This window comes from Oryza sativa, chromosome 3, assembly GCF_034140825.1.
Source record: "Oryza sativa Japonica Group chromosome 3, ASM3414082v1".
NCBI lineage: Eukaryota > Viridiplantae > Streptophyta > Magnoliopsida > Poales > Poaceae > Oryza > Oryza sativa.
Window position 1 is genome coordinate 29,928,421 of NC_089037.1, and position 18,423 is coordinate 29,946,843.

Consider the following 18,423-nt stretch of genomic DNA (forward strand, 5'->3'; position numbering starts at 1 on the left):
GTAGTGCGTGCTAATGTGCCATTTATTATTTTTTATTTTCTTCACCTTTTTCGCTATAAAAAAATTTAAAAAACAGTGCTCGTGCTGCCTGATGATCAGTTCTGCCGTGTTTTCGGAGCAGAAAGTGATAAATAATTCTCCAGCTAATTAATGATTGACCTTACACCTATTTATGCTGCTGGAACTAATGATTTGGATCAGCTTAAAAATAGCTTAAAAATTGGTTACTACTATAACACACAGTTGGTGGCTGATGAGATCGTCTCGAATCGCCATCAAAACGAGCTTACGCCTCCGAAAGCTGTGACACGTAGTCACTGACTGCTGCTCCATTACGTTGCAACTATTCACAAACCTCAAAAGAAAAATTTGAAAAACAAGAATAGCCGCTAATGAAACCCATGTGCTCGCAGAGACAAGATAACAAACAACGAGAAAAAAAAGGCAATTGTGTTTATCCTTTTTCCCGTAAGAAAGATCAGTGATCGCAACAACGAGCAAAAAGGCATCGTGTTTATCTCACTTTTTTTCCTTTCCTGTAAAAAGGTTTAGGCTGTGGTTAGATCCTTAGCCAATTTTTTTAAGTATACTAGCACACATTTAAAGTATTAAACGTAGACTAATAACAAAACAAATTACAGATTCCGTCTGTAAACTGTGAGACGAATTTATTAAGCCTAATTAATTCGTCATTAGTAAATGTTTACTGTAGCATCACATTATCAAATCATTGCGTAATTAAGCTTAAAAGATTCGTCTCATAATTTATATGTAAACTATGTAATTGGTTTTTTCGTTCATATCTAATACTTCATACATGTGTCAAATATTTAATGTGATATTTTTTAAAAAAAAATTAAATCTAAAAACGGCCTCAGTGCTATCGTAGCAGAAAAGTAAATCGGGCGAGATTTGTCCGATGCCTGTGACAGATGGAGACAGCATTGTTGACCACACTCTCTATTGAAAAAAAAACAACTACTGATTATGTATCCAGATACATAGCCCATAATTGTTTTTCTCCAAAAAAATGTATTGATGCATCAGTGTCTTCTATCCAATTATAAACAGATTGTTATAATAGTTTATCTAGACAGTTATAACACATACAATCAATACTTGAATAAACAAATTTAACAAACAGTAATAACCAAACGATCTAATTGCAATGTAAATAGGAAAAGTTTAGAGTTGGAAATAATTATTAAAAATAGGTAGAATTAAACTGAGAGAGATTGTGATTAGTTGATAAGTGAAGATACGTGACTCATGATTGATTAGTAAAAAAATACTGGTGGAGAAATTATTATATTTTAAGCTAAATTTTACTACACCATATTTTAATGTATAACGCTGTTAACTTTTAATTAAACGTTTAACCATTCGTATTATTCAAAAAATTTATGTAATTATCATTTATTTTATTATGACTTGATTCGTCATCAAATGTCCTTTAAGCATGACATAAAAATATGAATGATCAAACGTTAAATAAAATAAATGATTAAACGTTAATAAAAAAGTCAACGGTGTCATACGAAATAAAAAGCTAAGAAAACGGAAATAGTTAAAAACAAGACGGGACCACGTGGGCCCCCACCTGCCAGGATTTGCCCCGACCCACACAGCCGGGTGCCAGTGCCAGGCAAGCCGCCAAAGGCACAAGGCACGGCGATCCAAGCAAACCGAACCACAGCTCGCTCAACCACTGCCCGCCCGGTCGCGACCGCGCGATCCGATCCCCCAGCCGAACCACCTCCCCGGAGGCGGTCGGCCCGGCTGGCTGGCCGCGCGGCGCGCCTGGGCGCCAGCGGCGGTGTCGCCGCGGTGGTGGTGGGATAGGGGAGGAAAGCAACGGGGCACCAGCTGACCAGCAGCGGCGGCGTCAGGGGGCGGGGCGGAGCCGCAAAAAGGCGGGAGGCCCGTGGGCCCCGCCGGCGAGGTGGGGGCGAAAGAGGAAAAAAAAGATAAAAATAAATCCCGGTTATTTTAAGGCGCGGCGTATCTCGGGAAATCCAGGAAATTCGATTCACTCGTCGACGCGACGCTGCTCGCAAGAGAAAAAAAGCTCCCAAATACCTCCACCACCACCACCACCAAAGCTGCGACGAACACGAACGGCACAAGCACAAGAGAAAGAGAGAGAGAGAGAGAGAGAGAGAGAGAGAGAGGGGAGGGAGAGAGGCCTTCTCTTCTCTGCTGCGGCGGCGGCGCATGTGAATTGGGGTGGGATGGGTGTGGGAGGAGGCGGAGGAGGAGGAGGAGGGGAGGCGGCGGCGGCGGTGGCGGTGGAGGGGGATGAGGCGGGGAAGGGGAGGAGGTGGTGGAGGGTGAAGGTGAAGCTGAGCACGGTGGCGGTGGTGGCGTGGGTGCTGGCGTCGGCGGCGCTCTGGGCGGGGCTGCACTGGCGCTTCCGCCGCGCGGCGCTGCACAAGGCCGAGGAGGCCCTCGTCTGCATGTGCGAGGAGCGCGCCCGCATGCTGCAGGACCAGTTCGCCGTCTCCGTCAACCACGTCCACGCCCTCGCCATCCTCGTCGCCACCTTCCACTACGACAAGCACCCTCCCGCCCTCGACCAGGTCGGCCCGAACTCCGACGAGCTCTTCCGCCGCCGCCGCGATGATCCTGTTGCATCTGTTGTTTTTTTGCCCCCCGCGGTTAATTGCGATAATGCCTCGATTTTTACTCCACATCTTGCCCGTGTACTTCGCTCTGCTGCTTCTTCGGCTTCATTTAATTCTACCGTGACCTTCCGTGTCAGCCATGGAAGCCATGGATTACTGTTGCTGTCTCTTGCTATTATATGGAGCGCACTTTTTGTTGGGAGGGAGTGAATTGATTGTGCTTGCTTGCTTCTGTTGGTAGTAGTACTAGTGATTTCTTTGGCTGTGTGGCTGATGAATCTTCTTCGATGTGTTGTGCGTGCGTGCGCGTGTGTGCAGGACACGTTCGCCGTGTACGCCGCGAGGACGTCCTTCGAGCGGCCGCTGCTGAGCGGCGTGGCGTACGCGCAGCGGGTGGTGCACGCCGACAGGGAGAGCTTCGAGCGGCAGCAGGGGTGGATCATCAAGACCATGAAGCACGAGCCGTCCCCGGCGCAGGACGAGTACGCCCCGGTGATCTACTCCCAGGAGACCATCTCCTACATCGAGGGCCTCGACGTCATGTCCGGCGAGGTGCGTTTCTTGGGTTACAGCTTCGCAGCTGCTGCTGCGGTTATCGCCATGTCCGCTGCTCTGAACTGTGCTGCTGGGTGTGCTTCGGCCTGCAGGAGGACAGGGAGAACATCTTGAGGGCGAGGGCGACAGGGAAGGCCGTCCTCACGAGGCCGTTCCGGCTGATGTCGAATCACTTGGGTGTTGTCTTGACGTTTCCTGTCTACCTCGTCGATCTCCCAAATGATACCGCGGTGGAGGATCGTGTTGCTGCTACTGCAGGGTGAGGGATTACTTTACTTTTCTGAATGAAGATTATTCTCTCCAACTGATTCCTCTTCTGTCTGGAATCCACTGCCTTCAGCTCTTCGTTTTGTTGCAGTCGTTGTTGGATGCTTTTAGTAGTGGAAATGTGTGCGTTTCAGGGATATTTGATCACATGCAACATTTTCACTCATAACTGGCTGAAAAAGTTTTGCATTAATAGAGCTGAAATGTCTAGATGGATAAGCAATTGCAGTGGTATTTTAAGTACAACATGTGCAACGAATGGCTCCATTTAACTTTTTCTTTTTGTTCGGCAGATACCTTGGAGGAGCATTTGATGTGGAGTCACTAGTAGAAAATTTGTTGAGACAGTTAGCTGGTAACCAGGAATTGGTGGTCAATGTTTATGATGTCACAAACCACTCAAACCCTCTTGTGATGTATGGATCTGAGGTTCCTCTTGGTATTCCCTCACCATCACACACCTATACGTTGGATTTTGGTGATCCATTGAGAAAGCATCAGATGGTTTGCAGGTAAATTTGTGTGAATTGATCGTTGGTTTTCCCATTTTATATTATAGAACGATCGGTTTTTTTAACATCCATTGGCCATAAATCTGAGCAGATACAGAAACAAGCTTCATGTTTCATGGTCTGCAATTACTACACCATCAGGGGTCTTTGTTATATGTATGCTGGTGGGCTACATAATATATGCTGCTTGGAGTCGCTACGATAATGTTAAGGAAGATTGCCGGAAAATGGAAGCGCTGAAAAAACGGGCAGAAGCGGCTGATATTGCTAAATCTCAGGTATAGTTGGATGTTGTTTGCTTCTCTATTTCTATTGCAAGCTTATTGTTATATCTAAAAGGTTCTTATTCATTTATGACAGTTCCTTGCAACTGTTTCTCATGAGATCAGAACACCCATGAATGGCGTGCTGGGTATTTTCTTTGATCTTACAACACATTCAGTTTAATGTTATGCAACTCATTTCTTTTGAAAAAATGGAATCATCTCTTTGTTTCTTTTCCCTAGGAATGCTTGATATGTTATTAGACACAGAGCTGAAGTCAACCCAGAGGGATTATGCACAAACAGCCCAAGTCTGTGGAAAGGCATTAATATCCCTGATTAACGAAGTGCTTGACAGGGCCAAAATCGAGGCTGGCAAGATAGATCTCGAGTCAGTACCATTTGACCTGAGGTCCATCCTTGATGATGTCATCTCGTTATTTTCTTCAAAATCAAGAGAGAAAGGAATTGAGGTTAGTTAAACTGATTTCGGTCATGGTTGGACAAAGATCACTAAACGTATTAAGTTTCTGCCAGCCATCAATTATTTCTTTTAGGAAAATATCATGCACTAGTTCCACCGACATCTTTTAGTCTCTTAGCTTGATACTCTTTCCATGAACTTCTCTGCATTACCGTCATGCACCATGCACGTTTAACTTTGTTTAATCCCAGTTGATTTTCTTCTATGTTGTAACTTCCAGCTTGCTGTATATGTTTCTGAAAGAGTTCCTGAAATCCTGTTGGGCGACCCTGGAAGGTTTCGTCAGATAATTACAAACTTGGTGGGAAACTCGATCAAGGTAAATGCGCATAACCTTTGTATCCATTCATGATTTTCTTTAACGATACCAATAGTTCTCACCAATGACATCAGGCAACTTGTTTCTTAGTATACTATTGTTCAATGTGAACACAAGATAACAATATTTACCTTGTCGCAGTTCACAGAACGGGGGCACATTTTTGTACAAGTTCACCTGGCAGATCACTCAAATCTTGCAACAGAAGCAAAAATTGAACCAGTAGTCAATGGGATGAATGGACATAAAGACGAGGCTATTGCTATACCCACCAGTGGGTCTCATAACACTTTAAGTGGTTTTGAAGCAGCTGATAGCCGAAATAACTGGGAAAACTTCAAGCTTTTGCTCTCTTACGAGAAAAATGAAATGCCATATGAAAGTGATTCTGATAAAGTAACTCTTGTTGTTAGTGTGGAAGATACTGGGATAGGCATACCACTGCATGCCCAAGGCCGGGTCTTCACGCCTTTCATGCAAGCTGACAGCTCAACTTCTAGGAACTATGGTGGAACTGGCATTGGATTGAGCATCAGCAAATGTCTTGTTGAAATAATGGGTGGTCAGATAAACTTTGTCAGCCGACCTCTTGTTGGGAGCACATTCACATTCACTGCTGTTCTGAGAAGGTGTGACAAAAATGCTATTAGTGACAGTAAGACTGTTGCTTTGCACCCATTACCGTCCAGTTTTAAAGGCTTATCTGCGCTATTGGTTGATAAAAGACCTGTAAGAGCAACTGTGACTAAGTATCATTTGCAAAGGCTTGGAATCACTTCTGAAGTTGTTGGTACCATTGATCCGACATTTGGTGTGTTGTCTGGGAGAAATGGCAGTTCTCTAACCAGGTACTTCTATCTTCTACATTCCTTTCAAAAAATTGAAATCCTGGAGTTAATAGGCTACTTTTCTCTGGAAATTAGAATAAACGGAGCATGCTTGCATACTAACTTCTTATGCAAATATCACTGTTCTATGTATAAATGATTACACGATAATGATTGTTTTTTGGTAAGTATTACTGGGTAATACTTGGCCATCATAGTTCTTGCCTTTATTTTGTATCACTTCGGTATATTGCTACTTCTGCGGCAGTTCTCTTTACGCTACCGAATGTGATATATTTAATTGAAAATTGATTTTATTTTAATCTGTGAAAAGAACATTTTTTTAAGGCCCCACAATTCTCAAATAACTAGTAAGCTGATTGCAGATGATATTTGAACTATCTTGACACCCAGTTTTTTTTTTTAATCTAACTCGTTTTGTTCCAAATTTGTTGTCAGCATTGGTAAGAAGCAGCCATGCATGTTGCTAATCGAGAGTGATTCCTGGGGACCACAGATGGATGTCTCCTTACATGCTAGACTTCAGGAGATGAAACAGAGTGATCGCATACATGTATTGCCCAAGGTTTTCCTTCTTTCTGCTGCAGAATCAGACAAAGTAAAGAAGATACATGCAGTTGATTCTGTGATACCAAAGCCTCTGAAAGCAAGTGCACTTGCGGCCTGTCTGTTCCAAGCACTTGGTATCACACAGCCGAGCCATGAGAAACGTGACGATTCAGGTTCTCTTCATGGGCGTGATGGTTCAGGTTCTCTTCATGGGTTGCTTCTTGGCAAGAACATATTGGTAGTTGATGACAACAAGGTAAACCTCAGAGTGGCCGCTGGTACATTGAAGAAATATGGGGCAAAGGTGGAGTGTGTGGAGAGTGGAAAAGATGCTCTTTCCCTTCTACAAGTGCCGCACAAGTTTGATCTGTGTCTCATGGACATTCAGATGCCGGAGATGGATGGGTAAGCTTATGTCCCGTTCAAGATTTATTTCTTTTGAATTTGAGCCTTTTATTTCATATGATCCAAAGCGTGACATGTCATCTGGATAAGTGCCACCTCGTTGACTATCAATTTATTCACGCAATGAATCAGGCTTTCTGCCTCTTTTTGAAGAAAAAAAAAATGTTATTCACACTTCGTGGTTAATGGAAACAAGCATATACATTGCTGACGCCAAATACTGATTATAACTAGTAAAAATGTCAGTCTTGTGTTAGTTTTTTATGTGCGAAAAATGCCGTGTCTAATTCATTATGTGAAAATTTTCAAAGACATTAGCCCTGATATCGTCCTGCATTATGCCAAACAGTACTTTAAATATTAATATCAGAAGGTCTAAAATCCGTGCAGTTACCATTTGTTCATTGTAGTTTTAACCATCATACTGCAATATGCAGTTCTTGGGCTAATGAACATAATGGTGTGCTAACACCCTCATGACCAATTAACTTATGTCTCTTGAACACTTGCTGCATATTGACATCTCTGTTCCTATATTTTCTGAATAGTAACCAAGTAATGTCAAACCATGTCATTATTTTGTCTTCGTTTAATCAACATAGTTTTGCTTCATGTGCTAGATTTGAGGCAACTCGGCAAATACGAGCAATGGAAGGGAAGGCAAATGAGCAGGCAGACGACAGCGAATCGGGTTCAGAAATCGCAGCAAAGACGGCCAAATGGCACTTGCCAATCCTGGCAATGACCGCTGATGTCATCCAGGCCACCCACGAGGAATGCACAAAGTGCGGGATGGATGGCTACGTCTCGAAGCCCTTTGAGGAGAAGCAGCTCTTCCAGGCAGTACAGAAGTTCTTGGGCCCATGCGTTTCCAGCTGACACCAACCGATGCATTCTGCTGTACACCAAGAGAGTAAAGAATGAGCACTGACTGTGAACTGAGGCGGCTAAAATTCTTCTCCATTTTGTTGCTCTTCAACAGAGGATGCGATCTGAATGAGAGCCTGCACTCAAGGCGACATTGCACAGAAAGGATCGGAGCCTTCATTGTGTACATGTATTTTTATCGGCAGAGACCAAGAGCTATAGTTTTAAGCTAGGAGAAGCATAAGTTTTAGGGTGACATGTCCGGCCTCCTGTTATCGGAGCCACAGGTGTGTTGCTGGGCTATTGGAATCTTGAGCAATTTTTTTTTCCTGTACAGCTCCCACGATTTTTCGGCTCCAGCCCACTGTTGACAGAAGACATGTTTGCAGGGTGCAGCATCTTGGAAAAACCTGATAACCTGAGAATTTTTTGTTGTGTCATTCTGTGTGCAGTATATTAGAATTTGAGCAGTATTGTATATCAATGTACCATCGGTGTATGGATGTGAACAAGGAAGGCGAAACCTGTGATTAGGACACTGATTAAAACTTGCACTCGTTTTTTCCATCCCGTACAGAATATGTATCAAGCAGTGCATTTATATGCAGAATACTTTGCCATGAAGCGGAAATGATGAGAGAGCGCTCGTTGGAATTTTGGGAAGCCACAGCTTCTGCTCAAACTCGGCCGACGGGCAAAGGGCATTCACTGAAACATTGGCATATTAGTACAGTACTACGGAAAAGTATACCGAAGGTCCCTCAACATTGGCATATTAGTACAATACTAGGGAGTACTATGCTGTAGGCTGGTAGGCTGGGCCAAATTTTGGGCCTAACACGGGCTGCTTACATAACCACCGCCGCGCAGAGGCATCGTGGCTAACATGGGCCGAAATCACTAATTGGCGGCAGAGCGTGCGACCAGCCTTCATTCCGTTTTGGGCCTGCCTGGGGGATCGGATTTTTTTTTTGGCCATCGACATTTTTGGCTTTTTTGCTATATATTTATCAATAAATTTTCTTCTAAAAAATTATCAAATACAAATATAGATTAATTAAATTATAACTTACATGTAACTATGGGTTGGTTTGGTTTGTGACCTAAATTGACCTTACCAATTTTTATCAATGGCAAATTTTGGCTTGGCAAATTTTGGCAAGGCAAAGTTGTGTTTGGATTGAAACCAAAATAGCTTAAGTTAACTATTAAAATGGCCTATTTTCTTAGGCATGTCAAAATTTGGCTTCAAACTAAATAGATACTAAGGGGCTGTTTAAGTTCTTTACCCTACCAAATCTTTGGTAGTGCCAAATTTTTGGTCTATTTTGGCACTACCAATTTTTTTGGTAGGGTAGAGATGTATGGTACATATTTGAATTGCTACCAATTTAAAGCCAAATATTGATGATAGAGAGAAGAAAGTTCTAGATTAGTGTCAAATTGTTAATAGGCATTACCAATGATTTAGCTACAATCCAAACATACACTATCACTATTCAAGATACCAACAAATTGGTAAGGTCACATTTTGGCTCCAATCCAAAATGGCCAACACTATTGAAATTGCCAAATATTGGTAAGGCCAATTTAGGCCTCAAACCAAACCAGCCCTATGTTACATAATTTTGTCCATTAGGATTTGCTCCGAGATTTTTTTTTTGGGGCATGTGAGGATGGAAAAAAAATCGCACTGCAATACTGCATTCGCTGGGTGGGGGATTTGATGAAGGGCTGCCACTGTGCTAATATGAGACTTCTAAAATTTACATACAAGTTTATACTATAGTTATATGTAGGTTACGATAAAGTTACATCACAATTACACTATATTTATATTTGCTAAATTATTAAAAGTAAATTTATCGATAAATAGATAGGCAGTTCCTTTCGAGATTGGGTTTTTTTCATGGGCTTGGCACATTCCTCGCGGGCCACACGACAAATGGCTCATCCCCTTTTTCATTTATCACGTACCTAATATGAATTAGACAATAAACTTTGTATACGTAAGTTTATATATAATGTGGACAAAGTATACATATATATATATATATATATATACATATATATATATACATATATATATACATATATATATATACATATATATATATATATATATCTATACATACGTATATATATCTATATATATAGATACATACGTGTATATATATATACGTATATGTATATATATATATATACGTATATATATATATATATACGTATATATATATATATATACGTATATATATATATATATACGTATATATATATATATATATACGTATATATATATATATACGTATATATATATATACATATACGTATATATATATACATATATATATATATATATATATATATATATATACGTATATATATATATATATATATATATATATATATATACGTATATATATATATATATATATATATATATATATATATATATATACGTATATATATATATATATACGTATATATATATATATATATATATATATATATATATATATATATATATATATATATATACGTATATATATATATATACGTATATATATATATATATACGTATATATATATAGATATACGTATATATATATATATATGTATATATATATATATATAGATATACGTATATATATATATATATATATATATATATATATATATATATATATATATATATATATATATATATATATATATATATATATATATATATATATATATATATATATATATATATATATATATATATATATATATATATATATATATATATATATATATATACGTGTATATATATATATATATATATATATATATATATATACGTGTATATATATATATATATATATATACGTGTATATATATATATATATATATATATATATATATACGTATATATATATATATACGTATATATATATATATACGTATATATATATATATACGTATATATATATATATACGTATATATATATATATACGTATATATATATATATACGTATATATATATATATACGTATATATATATATATACGTATATATATATATACGTATATATATATATACGTATATATATATATATATACGTATATATATATATATACGTATATATATATATATACGTATATATATATATATATATATATATATATATATATATAAACTATTCTATACCACCTCCCACCTCGGTCAAAGGCCCCTCCCACCGGTCAAACCCGCCTACTAACTCCCCCCACCACCCATCTCTTCTCAGCTCTCGTCCCAGGACGGTGCAGTAACACGACGACCACTGTGCAGTAACGCTGTGTCTTACGTGCAGTAACAACGTTAAAATATAGTTGAAATATAGTCATGACGGATCTACTTTTGATAAGCTCTTTTTTTCTAGCATTATGGTGAAAATGGTTTTAAAAAAACTTACATCACTTGGGAGATATTGTTCTTCAAAGCTTGACTTTTTTTCAATTTGTCTCTCCACAAATAGTAATACTATACTATTACTTGTTACTACTTATCTGTTGTACGTTACTACAATCACATCACGATGTTACTACACTGCGTTTTACTGTATTTTTTGGGTAGTGTTACTGCATAAACACGTGGTAACGTGTACCTTCCGTGCAGTAACACTTTTACTTTTGTGCAGTAACAAGTATATGGTTAGCATCTAAGACTTTTAACCTATATATTTTTGTTTCAGTTCCTGATTTACTGTAATTCACCACAATATTACTGTCACATCTTACACATACAGTAACGCTATATTGGTGGGAGGAAACCGGTTTTCTTGAGAAGAGGGAGGAAGAACGGTTTCTTGAAGAGGGGAGTACGTAGATGCATTTTGAAGTTTAACCCTCTACATACAGTAACACTATAGCATCATGGTGGGAACGATTTTAAAAAATAATATATATCTTGTGAGATATTGCTTTTCAAAGATTGGCACTTTGAACTTTAACCCTCCACGTGCAGTAACAGAATGTGTACCTTGCAGTAGAAGGGGCATATACATGCAGTAACATGGTTTTTACCAAATGTATAAAATTATTCAAAACGCTCCTACATCAATCAGACATCGCTCAAAGCCACCTACAGACTTTACATATAGCCCACCTATTCGATCTTCATCTCGTCAAAATAACATAGTAAAACTACAATTGTCGTGCAGTAACATAGCTACTTGAAAGTGGTAACATGCACCTACCGTGTAGTAACACTTCTAGTTTTGTGCAGTAACAAGTATATGGTTAGTATGTGAGGCTTTAACCCAGCAATACTAGTCACTTGGCCGTAATAAGAACCTATATATTTGTAGTAACCGGACGCGCTACTATATTTCGTGATATATAAGAAGATAAGTTTTTACTAAGAAAACTCTATCACAACTGAGAAATAGTCTATTGGTTAGTGCCATGTGGTAATTTGAGTTGAAGGTCTTGAGTTCTATTCCCATTGAAGGCAAATGTTTCCTTTATTTTTTTCTCTCTCAAAAAAGGGAAGGGGTGGAGGTGGGATCGGGAGAAAAAAAGGGGAGAGGAGGAGCGAGCCCCCTCCTGGGAGGGGGAGCGAGCGCTCCAATTCTATACCCTGAGTGTAGAATAGTCTTACCATATATATATATATATATATTTCTATGTATAAAGTTTATGCACATAATTTTTTAGAGATTTTTTTCCTTTTAGTTGGTATTTTATTTTTCTTGTGATGGGCACAGTGAAGCCATGCCAAGCTTACCCAACCAAGCTAGCCTCAAGGCTCAACAAGACCGGACAAAGGCAATGTTTGGCTAATGGAACATGGAAATGATTTTCCACCCACCAAAAGACATTTTTAAATTCTAACCATTCATTCTCCCTCTTTCATTTAATCATAACATTTCAATCATTTACCAATCCCAATCCCACCCTCATTTCCCATTACCCAAACACACCCAAAGGGTGTAAGTGGTTAAATTGTGAACTCATTTGTTAGGTGACTTATTTTGATCTTGCTGGTTAGCTACTTATTATATCCTTGCCCGTGGCTTCACCCGCACGTGAGCTGAGCGCTCGCGCAATTGTGACATGCAAGTGGGCTTTTTCCCGACCGCGCATCTATGACTTCTAGCGATTAATCGCGCATTGGCGTACCCAACATGAGTCGCCTTGCTACTAAGGACTCATTCAGTTTAGAGAATTTTCATAGGATTATTGTAGGAATTGAATCCTTAGAATTTTTTTTCCTGTATGCATCATTCGTTTCATAGAAATCCTACCAAATTCATAAGGGTTGTAGTATTACAAGCTAATTCCATATGATTCTTACCATCAGGTGAGACCTTTTGAAAAAAAATCTTTAAGAAATGGAGTGTATGTGACATCCTAATTCTTTATTTTTTCTATTCATTTGACTTGAAATTCTATGAAATGAATAAGCCCTGAAAGAGGTGTCGTTTCTATCGGTCAAGACTATAATACGTGCAAACGTGCAATCCATCCGCCACAAATTATAACCCGTGATTCCATTAGGATAGAATGGCCAATGGGAATATGGGATCCTTCAGTCAAGATGAACTAGGCCCACCCATCCATCCAATCAAATTCCAGTCCTCCAGCAAACTGATACCATCTTATCATTGTTTTTTTAGCTAATTATTATCACCAATTAGGCCTGGTTTAGTTCCTAACTTTTTCTTTAAACTTTCAACTTTTTCATCACATCAAAATTTTTTTACACACATACTTCCAATTTTTCCGTCACATCGTTCCAATTTCAATGAAACTTCCAATTTTAGCGTGAACTAAACACACCTTTATTCGCTTCACACATATAAAATTACGTTTCTCGAAAAACTTATAAATATAAAGTATGGCTCAGACTACTTTGTTCTACGCTCTCTTTTATTTTTCTTAAAAAAACTATATATATGCTTGTATTTCTTGACTATCCCAGATAGATGAGGTCGGTCGGTCGCGCCACTCGCGCGGTCATGTGAGTACACGATCCGTCCACATTCAGATGCAAGCGAAAAAGGAAAAGAAAAGCTCAAACGCATGAAAAATCGCCCAAATTAACGACGGATCACCACTAATCTCTTCCGGCAACAGCCCAACTTCCCAGCGGCCGGCCGGCCGGCGGACATGCGCACACGAGCGCACGCCGCGCTCGTGCCGCGATGCCTGCCTCACGATGCCCCCGGCCGCACGACCGGCCACAGCTCACAGCCTCCTGCATGCAATCGTACCGCCGGCAGCGTACTACGTCAAGAGAGGAATCACCGGGCCGGCCGATCGAGCTCACCAACGCCAGCCACGTACAGGGAGGAGACGGGGACACGACACGGCGCACGAGCGAGCGCGGTGGAAAAAGATCTTTCATTCCAGTTCGGCGATCCTGTCGTTGCCGGATGGAGATAGAGAGAGATCGAGAGGCGGGTGCGGGGGATGGGGATCGGTGGGGAGCTAGTTTTGTGAGGCTGTGGAGCGGCCAGGTCGCGTCGCCGCCGGAGGAAGGCAAATCGAGTTGGGTGGAGATCGGAGGCGACGTGGAGGCGGGCGTCACTCCGGGTGGTGGAGATCTCTTCGGACGGACTCGAGAGGCGCGCATCCTTTTTTTGTCTTGGCCGGCCTGGACGTGTAGGATGAGTGTGAAATAAGAAAAAAAATCCCACGTATTAGCTACTAATTAGAGATTTTTCGCGATATAGATTTAAGTATATTTGTATACTCACTCCATCTACTTTTGATAGTCATATTTCATCTTGGCACACAGAATAAGGATAAATAATTATACTTATTATCAATTTAAACATGCTACTAGTCATTCCTCGTAAACAAACGATTCATTAATATTTACATTTCTCAATGCCCATGTAGCTAATTATGTGCGGAAGAATAGAGAGTCACGCATTAAATTCGAGAAAGTCATTAAAAGGATATGTTGTTGGATTAAAATATGCCTATCAAAAATAGATTTTACAAATTTGAACATATGACTATCAAAAATACATTCGATGATAGAAGTGTTTGAGTACCTTTATAGTAGAGTAGAATAAAAGGAGTGCATGGATTTCAGGCATATGAATTTTTCAAAAATTCTAGGTACGTACTTTTCTTATTCCTTAGATGATAGTAATAATCTAGCGACTCTCTTATCGCTCCTTTGTTATACTTGTCTAAACAAAGTCTCTTCTATATATAAAAGATAAAACAATAAGTTATTTTGATATGCAAATTTTACAAAATTGCATGATCGAAGCAAACTTATAGCTCATAAAAATATACAAATTACATGAAAATTTTAAATCATAAATAAAAATAAAGTAAAACCTTACAGTAGAATGAACTTAAAAATACATGTTGCATAGCAATGTAATTTTAGACTTAACAATGTGCACTTTTAGTTTTAGACAATTGATTATTGGGCGGAAGTCTAACGAATCCTTAAAATAAATACAAACATATATTTTTTTCTCTGAATAAATAAATCTACCATCCCTACCCGCCCTATGCCGTTACCACCATAGTTCCATCCTAAAGTCTTGTTCACGAGTTGCTTAATGTCAACACAACAAATTCCTGACTTCACGGTTTTCTATTTGGTTGTAATAGCATGATGTGTACTAAGCATGAGTCCCTATAATTTATTCATCAATTATAAACATTTTTTAATAATTTACTTCTTCAGCAATGTTGACTATGTTAATGCCGAGAGCTAGCATATACCCGTAAACTACTAACTGATTATTCCCAGTTTCACATTAAAGAATGTTAGTAGCTGCAGGCCTGCAGCTCCATTTCTTTATCAACCAGCTGGTTCTAACGAAAAAGAAGAGAAGAAGAAAACCTCCCGTGACAACTGCGTCTTCTAGACCTTTCCAGACTCCGTTGCAATTCATCTCTCACCACCCAAGATTTTTTTTAAAAAAAAAACCATCCTTCTCCTCTCATCCGAAAAGAAAAAAAATCCATCTCTTTCCACAGAAGACCAGCAAGCAACTATTTTTTTCTAATGAAAAAAAATAATGAGAAAGAAGAAAAAAACATTTTTTTTAGTTCGGCCTCCCGTTTCTACCACGAGAAAGAAAGAAGTGGAGAGCACGGCGACTCGTGTTGCGTACTTGGGCCAGTCTGACCGCCGCGAGCGAGCGCGGCGGCTTCGCTATATATGCATCAGAGACCTCGATTGCCCAACCCAACCAACCAACCACCGCCGCGGCAGCAGAAGGATCCCCAATTTCCGCGAAAAACCCTCGAATTCGACCCGGCATCCCGGCGCGTCGGTTGTTCCCCGATGGAGGCAGCAGCAGCAGCCGCCGCGGCGCTCTTGTCGCCGCCCGCCGCCGCCGCGCCCTCGCGGCGGCCTGGGACTCCCGGTGCTACCTCGCTCCCCTTCGCCCGGAGGCGCGGTGTCGCCGCCGTCAAGGTAAGGAGTGAATCCCGGTGAGGTGTGGCGCTGTGTGGGTAGTGGTTTGTGGTTAATTGCTTTGGGTTCTTGGTGGCGACGAATTCTTGTGCGCTGTTCTAGTTGAGAAATCAGATCTTGATGTGTTGGGTTGTTGACTCGATTTCTTTTTTTTTCTTTTTTTTTGCCGTGTTTTGTGGAGTTCAATTCTGGGGGGTGTTTGAAGGCAGAAATGGATTGATTTCTTGACATGGGTTGCTCGTTTTTGGATATGTTTGACATGGATTGATTTCTTCAGGGTCTTGGACGGCAGCAGCTCACCTGCAGAAGGCGAGGCGTCGTCGTGAGGGCGGCGTCGTGGTCGCCGTCGGGGCCGGAGTCGCTGCCGCCGCCGCCGTCGTCGTCGATCGCGCCGCTCCAGATGGAGTCGCCGGTGGGGCAGTTCCTCTCGCAGATCCTGGCCACGCACCCGCACCTGCTTCCCGCCGCCGCCGAGCAGCAGCTCGAGCAGCTCCAGACCGACCGCGACGCCGCCAAGGACAACGGCGGCGACAAGCCCGCGCCGTCGGACGGCGACATCGTGCTGTACAGGTATACACTTCTTTCTTTTGTTTGTTTGTTTGTTCCTTTGCAATGGTGGCTTCCTTGTCATTTCCTGTAGGTCTAGCCGTAATCAAGATAAGATTTGGTAAAATTGATTATTCTAAGCTATCCCCTTGCATATTAAGTGCCCGAGTTATACAGACTGTTACATAGTAATTGTACAACTATCAAGCTGTCTAGGCCAGCCGATATGCTGCCTCCAGCAGTGATAAATATTGTAGCTCATGGACACTTAACGGTGTGTTTAAACATAAGCAGGTTTAAATAGCATATAAAGAATTAAGAACATAGATTGAGGGTTAAACTGTACTGGCTTTTTTTATTAGGATGGAGCTATCAAAGTCCATATACTGCAGTTTAAAATTGCTTTCGGAGTAACAATATTCCTAGTTTTCATGGTTGGAGTTTACTGGGTTCATTTCAAAAGGAAAAGGAGGGCTTGAGTTAGATAGGAAATCTGAGCTTTGTCATAGTGCGACGGGACTGTGAGAGTTATATCTCAAGTTGTTCTTATAATATCCTGCAATTTTGGCTAAAATTTCCCCCTTTTCTTTTCTGGAATATAGGCGGATTGCTGAGGTCAAGGAAAAGGAGCGCAAGAGGGCTTTGGAGGAGATACTCTATGCACTTGTTGTCCAGAAGTTTGTTGAAGCTGGTGTTTCTTTGGTTCCAGCTCTTTCCCACTCTATCAGTTCTTCTGGAAGAGTTGATCAGTGGGCAGAATCTGTGGAAGGGAAACTTGAGAAGATGCATTCACAGGAGGCATATGAAATGATCGAGAACCACCTCGCTCTCATCCTGGGGCAGCGGCAAGCTGATGCCACTGTTGCGGCCATAAGTAAACTCCGAGTTGGTCAGGTGTATGCTGCTTCTGTGATGTATGGTTACTTCCTTAAGAGAGTCGATCAGAGATTTCAGCTCGAGAAGTCAATGAAGACCCTCCCTTGGGGATCAGAAGAGGAAGACAAGCTCAACCAAGTTATGACAACGGACTCAAGGCCCTCACCCCAGACTTCTACTTCACATCCAGAGATGGCATCATGGACTTCCCCTAACTTCAGTGCAGGCGGACCTAGCCAATCTGTTAAGCCATGCCGTCTTAGATCGTATGTCATGTCATTTGATTCAGAGACCCTACAAAGTTACGCAACAATCAGGTCCAAGGAGGCATTTGGCATCATCGAGAAGCACACTGAGGCACTATTTGGTAAACCAGAGATTGTAATCACACCTGAAGGCACAGTCGATTCTTCCAAGGATGAACATGTCAGGATAAGTTTCGCAGGGTTGAGAAGGCTGATCTTAGAGGCTGTTACTTTTGGATCCTTCCTTTGGGATGTTGAGAGCTTTGTGGACACCAGGTACCATTTTGTGGCCAACTAGTTGATCCTACAAAGTTTCATCCCAGATAGTGGAGATTAGTGTGTATATTTGGTCCGAAGTGTATGGGTTTCAATGAAGACTCTTTGCAAAACGAATTTCTCCTGGCTCTATGCAGATCGCAGAGATCTATGATTTTTACACAGTTTTCGGGCATATAGCTTCAATGTAAAATGGATATTTTTTTAGCCTAATGTGCAGCTGTTAGTTCCTGGTAACACTTGGGCTGCTTGGGCCTTGGGTGATGTATAATGTTTTATGACTTGATGTCTGGAAATTGAATGAGGAATCCTAGCTAGCTCTAGTTCAAACTTTACCAAGATTTGTTTGGCCCTGTCATACTGCT

General features: G+C 40.5%; 2 protein-coding genes across 2 annotated transcripts; both read left to right on the top strand.

Moving 5' to 3' along the window:
• Window positions 1-1,992: 1,992 nt before the first annotated feature.
• LOC4333916 (probable histidine kinase 4) lies at window positions 1,993-8,260 on the top strand. The gene is made up of 11 exons (NM_001418591.1): window positions 1,993-2,579; window positions 2,943-3,176; window positions 3,272-3,438; window positions 3,740-3,958; window positions 4,050-4,236; window positions 4,319-4,370; window positions 4,465-4,694; window positions 4,926-5,024; window positions 5,166-5,872; window positions 6,311-6,826; window positions 7,447-8,260. Exons 1-11 carry the CDS (start codon window positions 2,232-2,234, stop codon window positions 7,703-7,705), a joined length of 3,018 nt encoding a protein of 1,005 aa, NP_001405520.1. The 5' UTR covers window positions 1,993-2,231; the 3' UTR covers window positions 7,706-8,260.
• A 7,548-nt stretch (window positions 8,261-15,808) lies between these two features.
• LOC4333917 (UV-B-induced protein At3g17800, chloroplastic) lies at window positions 15,809-18,398 on the top strand. The gene is made up of 3 exons (NM_001418592.1): window positions 15,809-16,115; window positions 16,393-16,685; window positions 17,264-18,398. The coding sequence occupies exons 1-3, from the start codon at window positions 15,858-15,860 to the stop codon at window positions 18,078-18,080; spliced, it is 1,368 nt and encodes a 455-aa protein (NP_001405521.1). The 5' UTR covers window positions 15,809-15,857; the 3' UTR covers window positions 18,081-18,398.
• The last annotated feature ends 25 nt before the right edge of the window (window positions 18,399-18,423 follow it).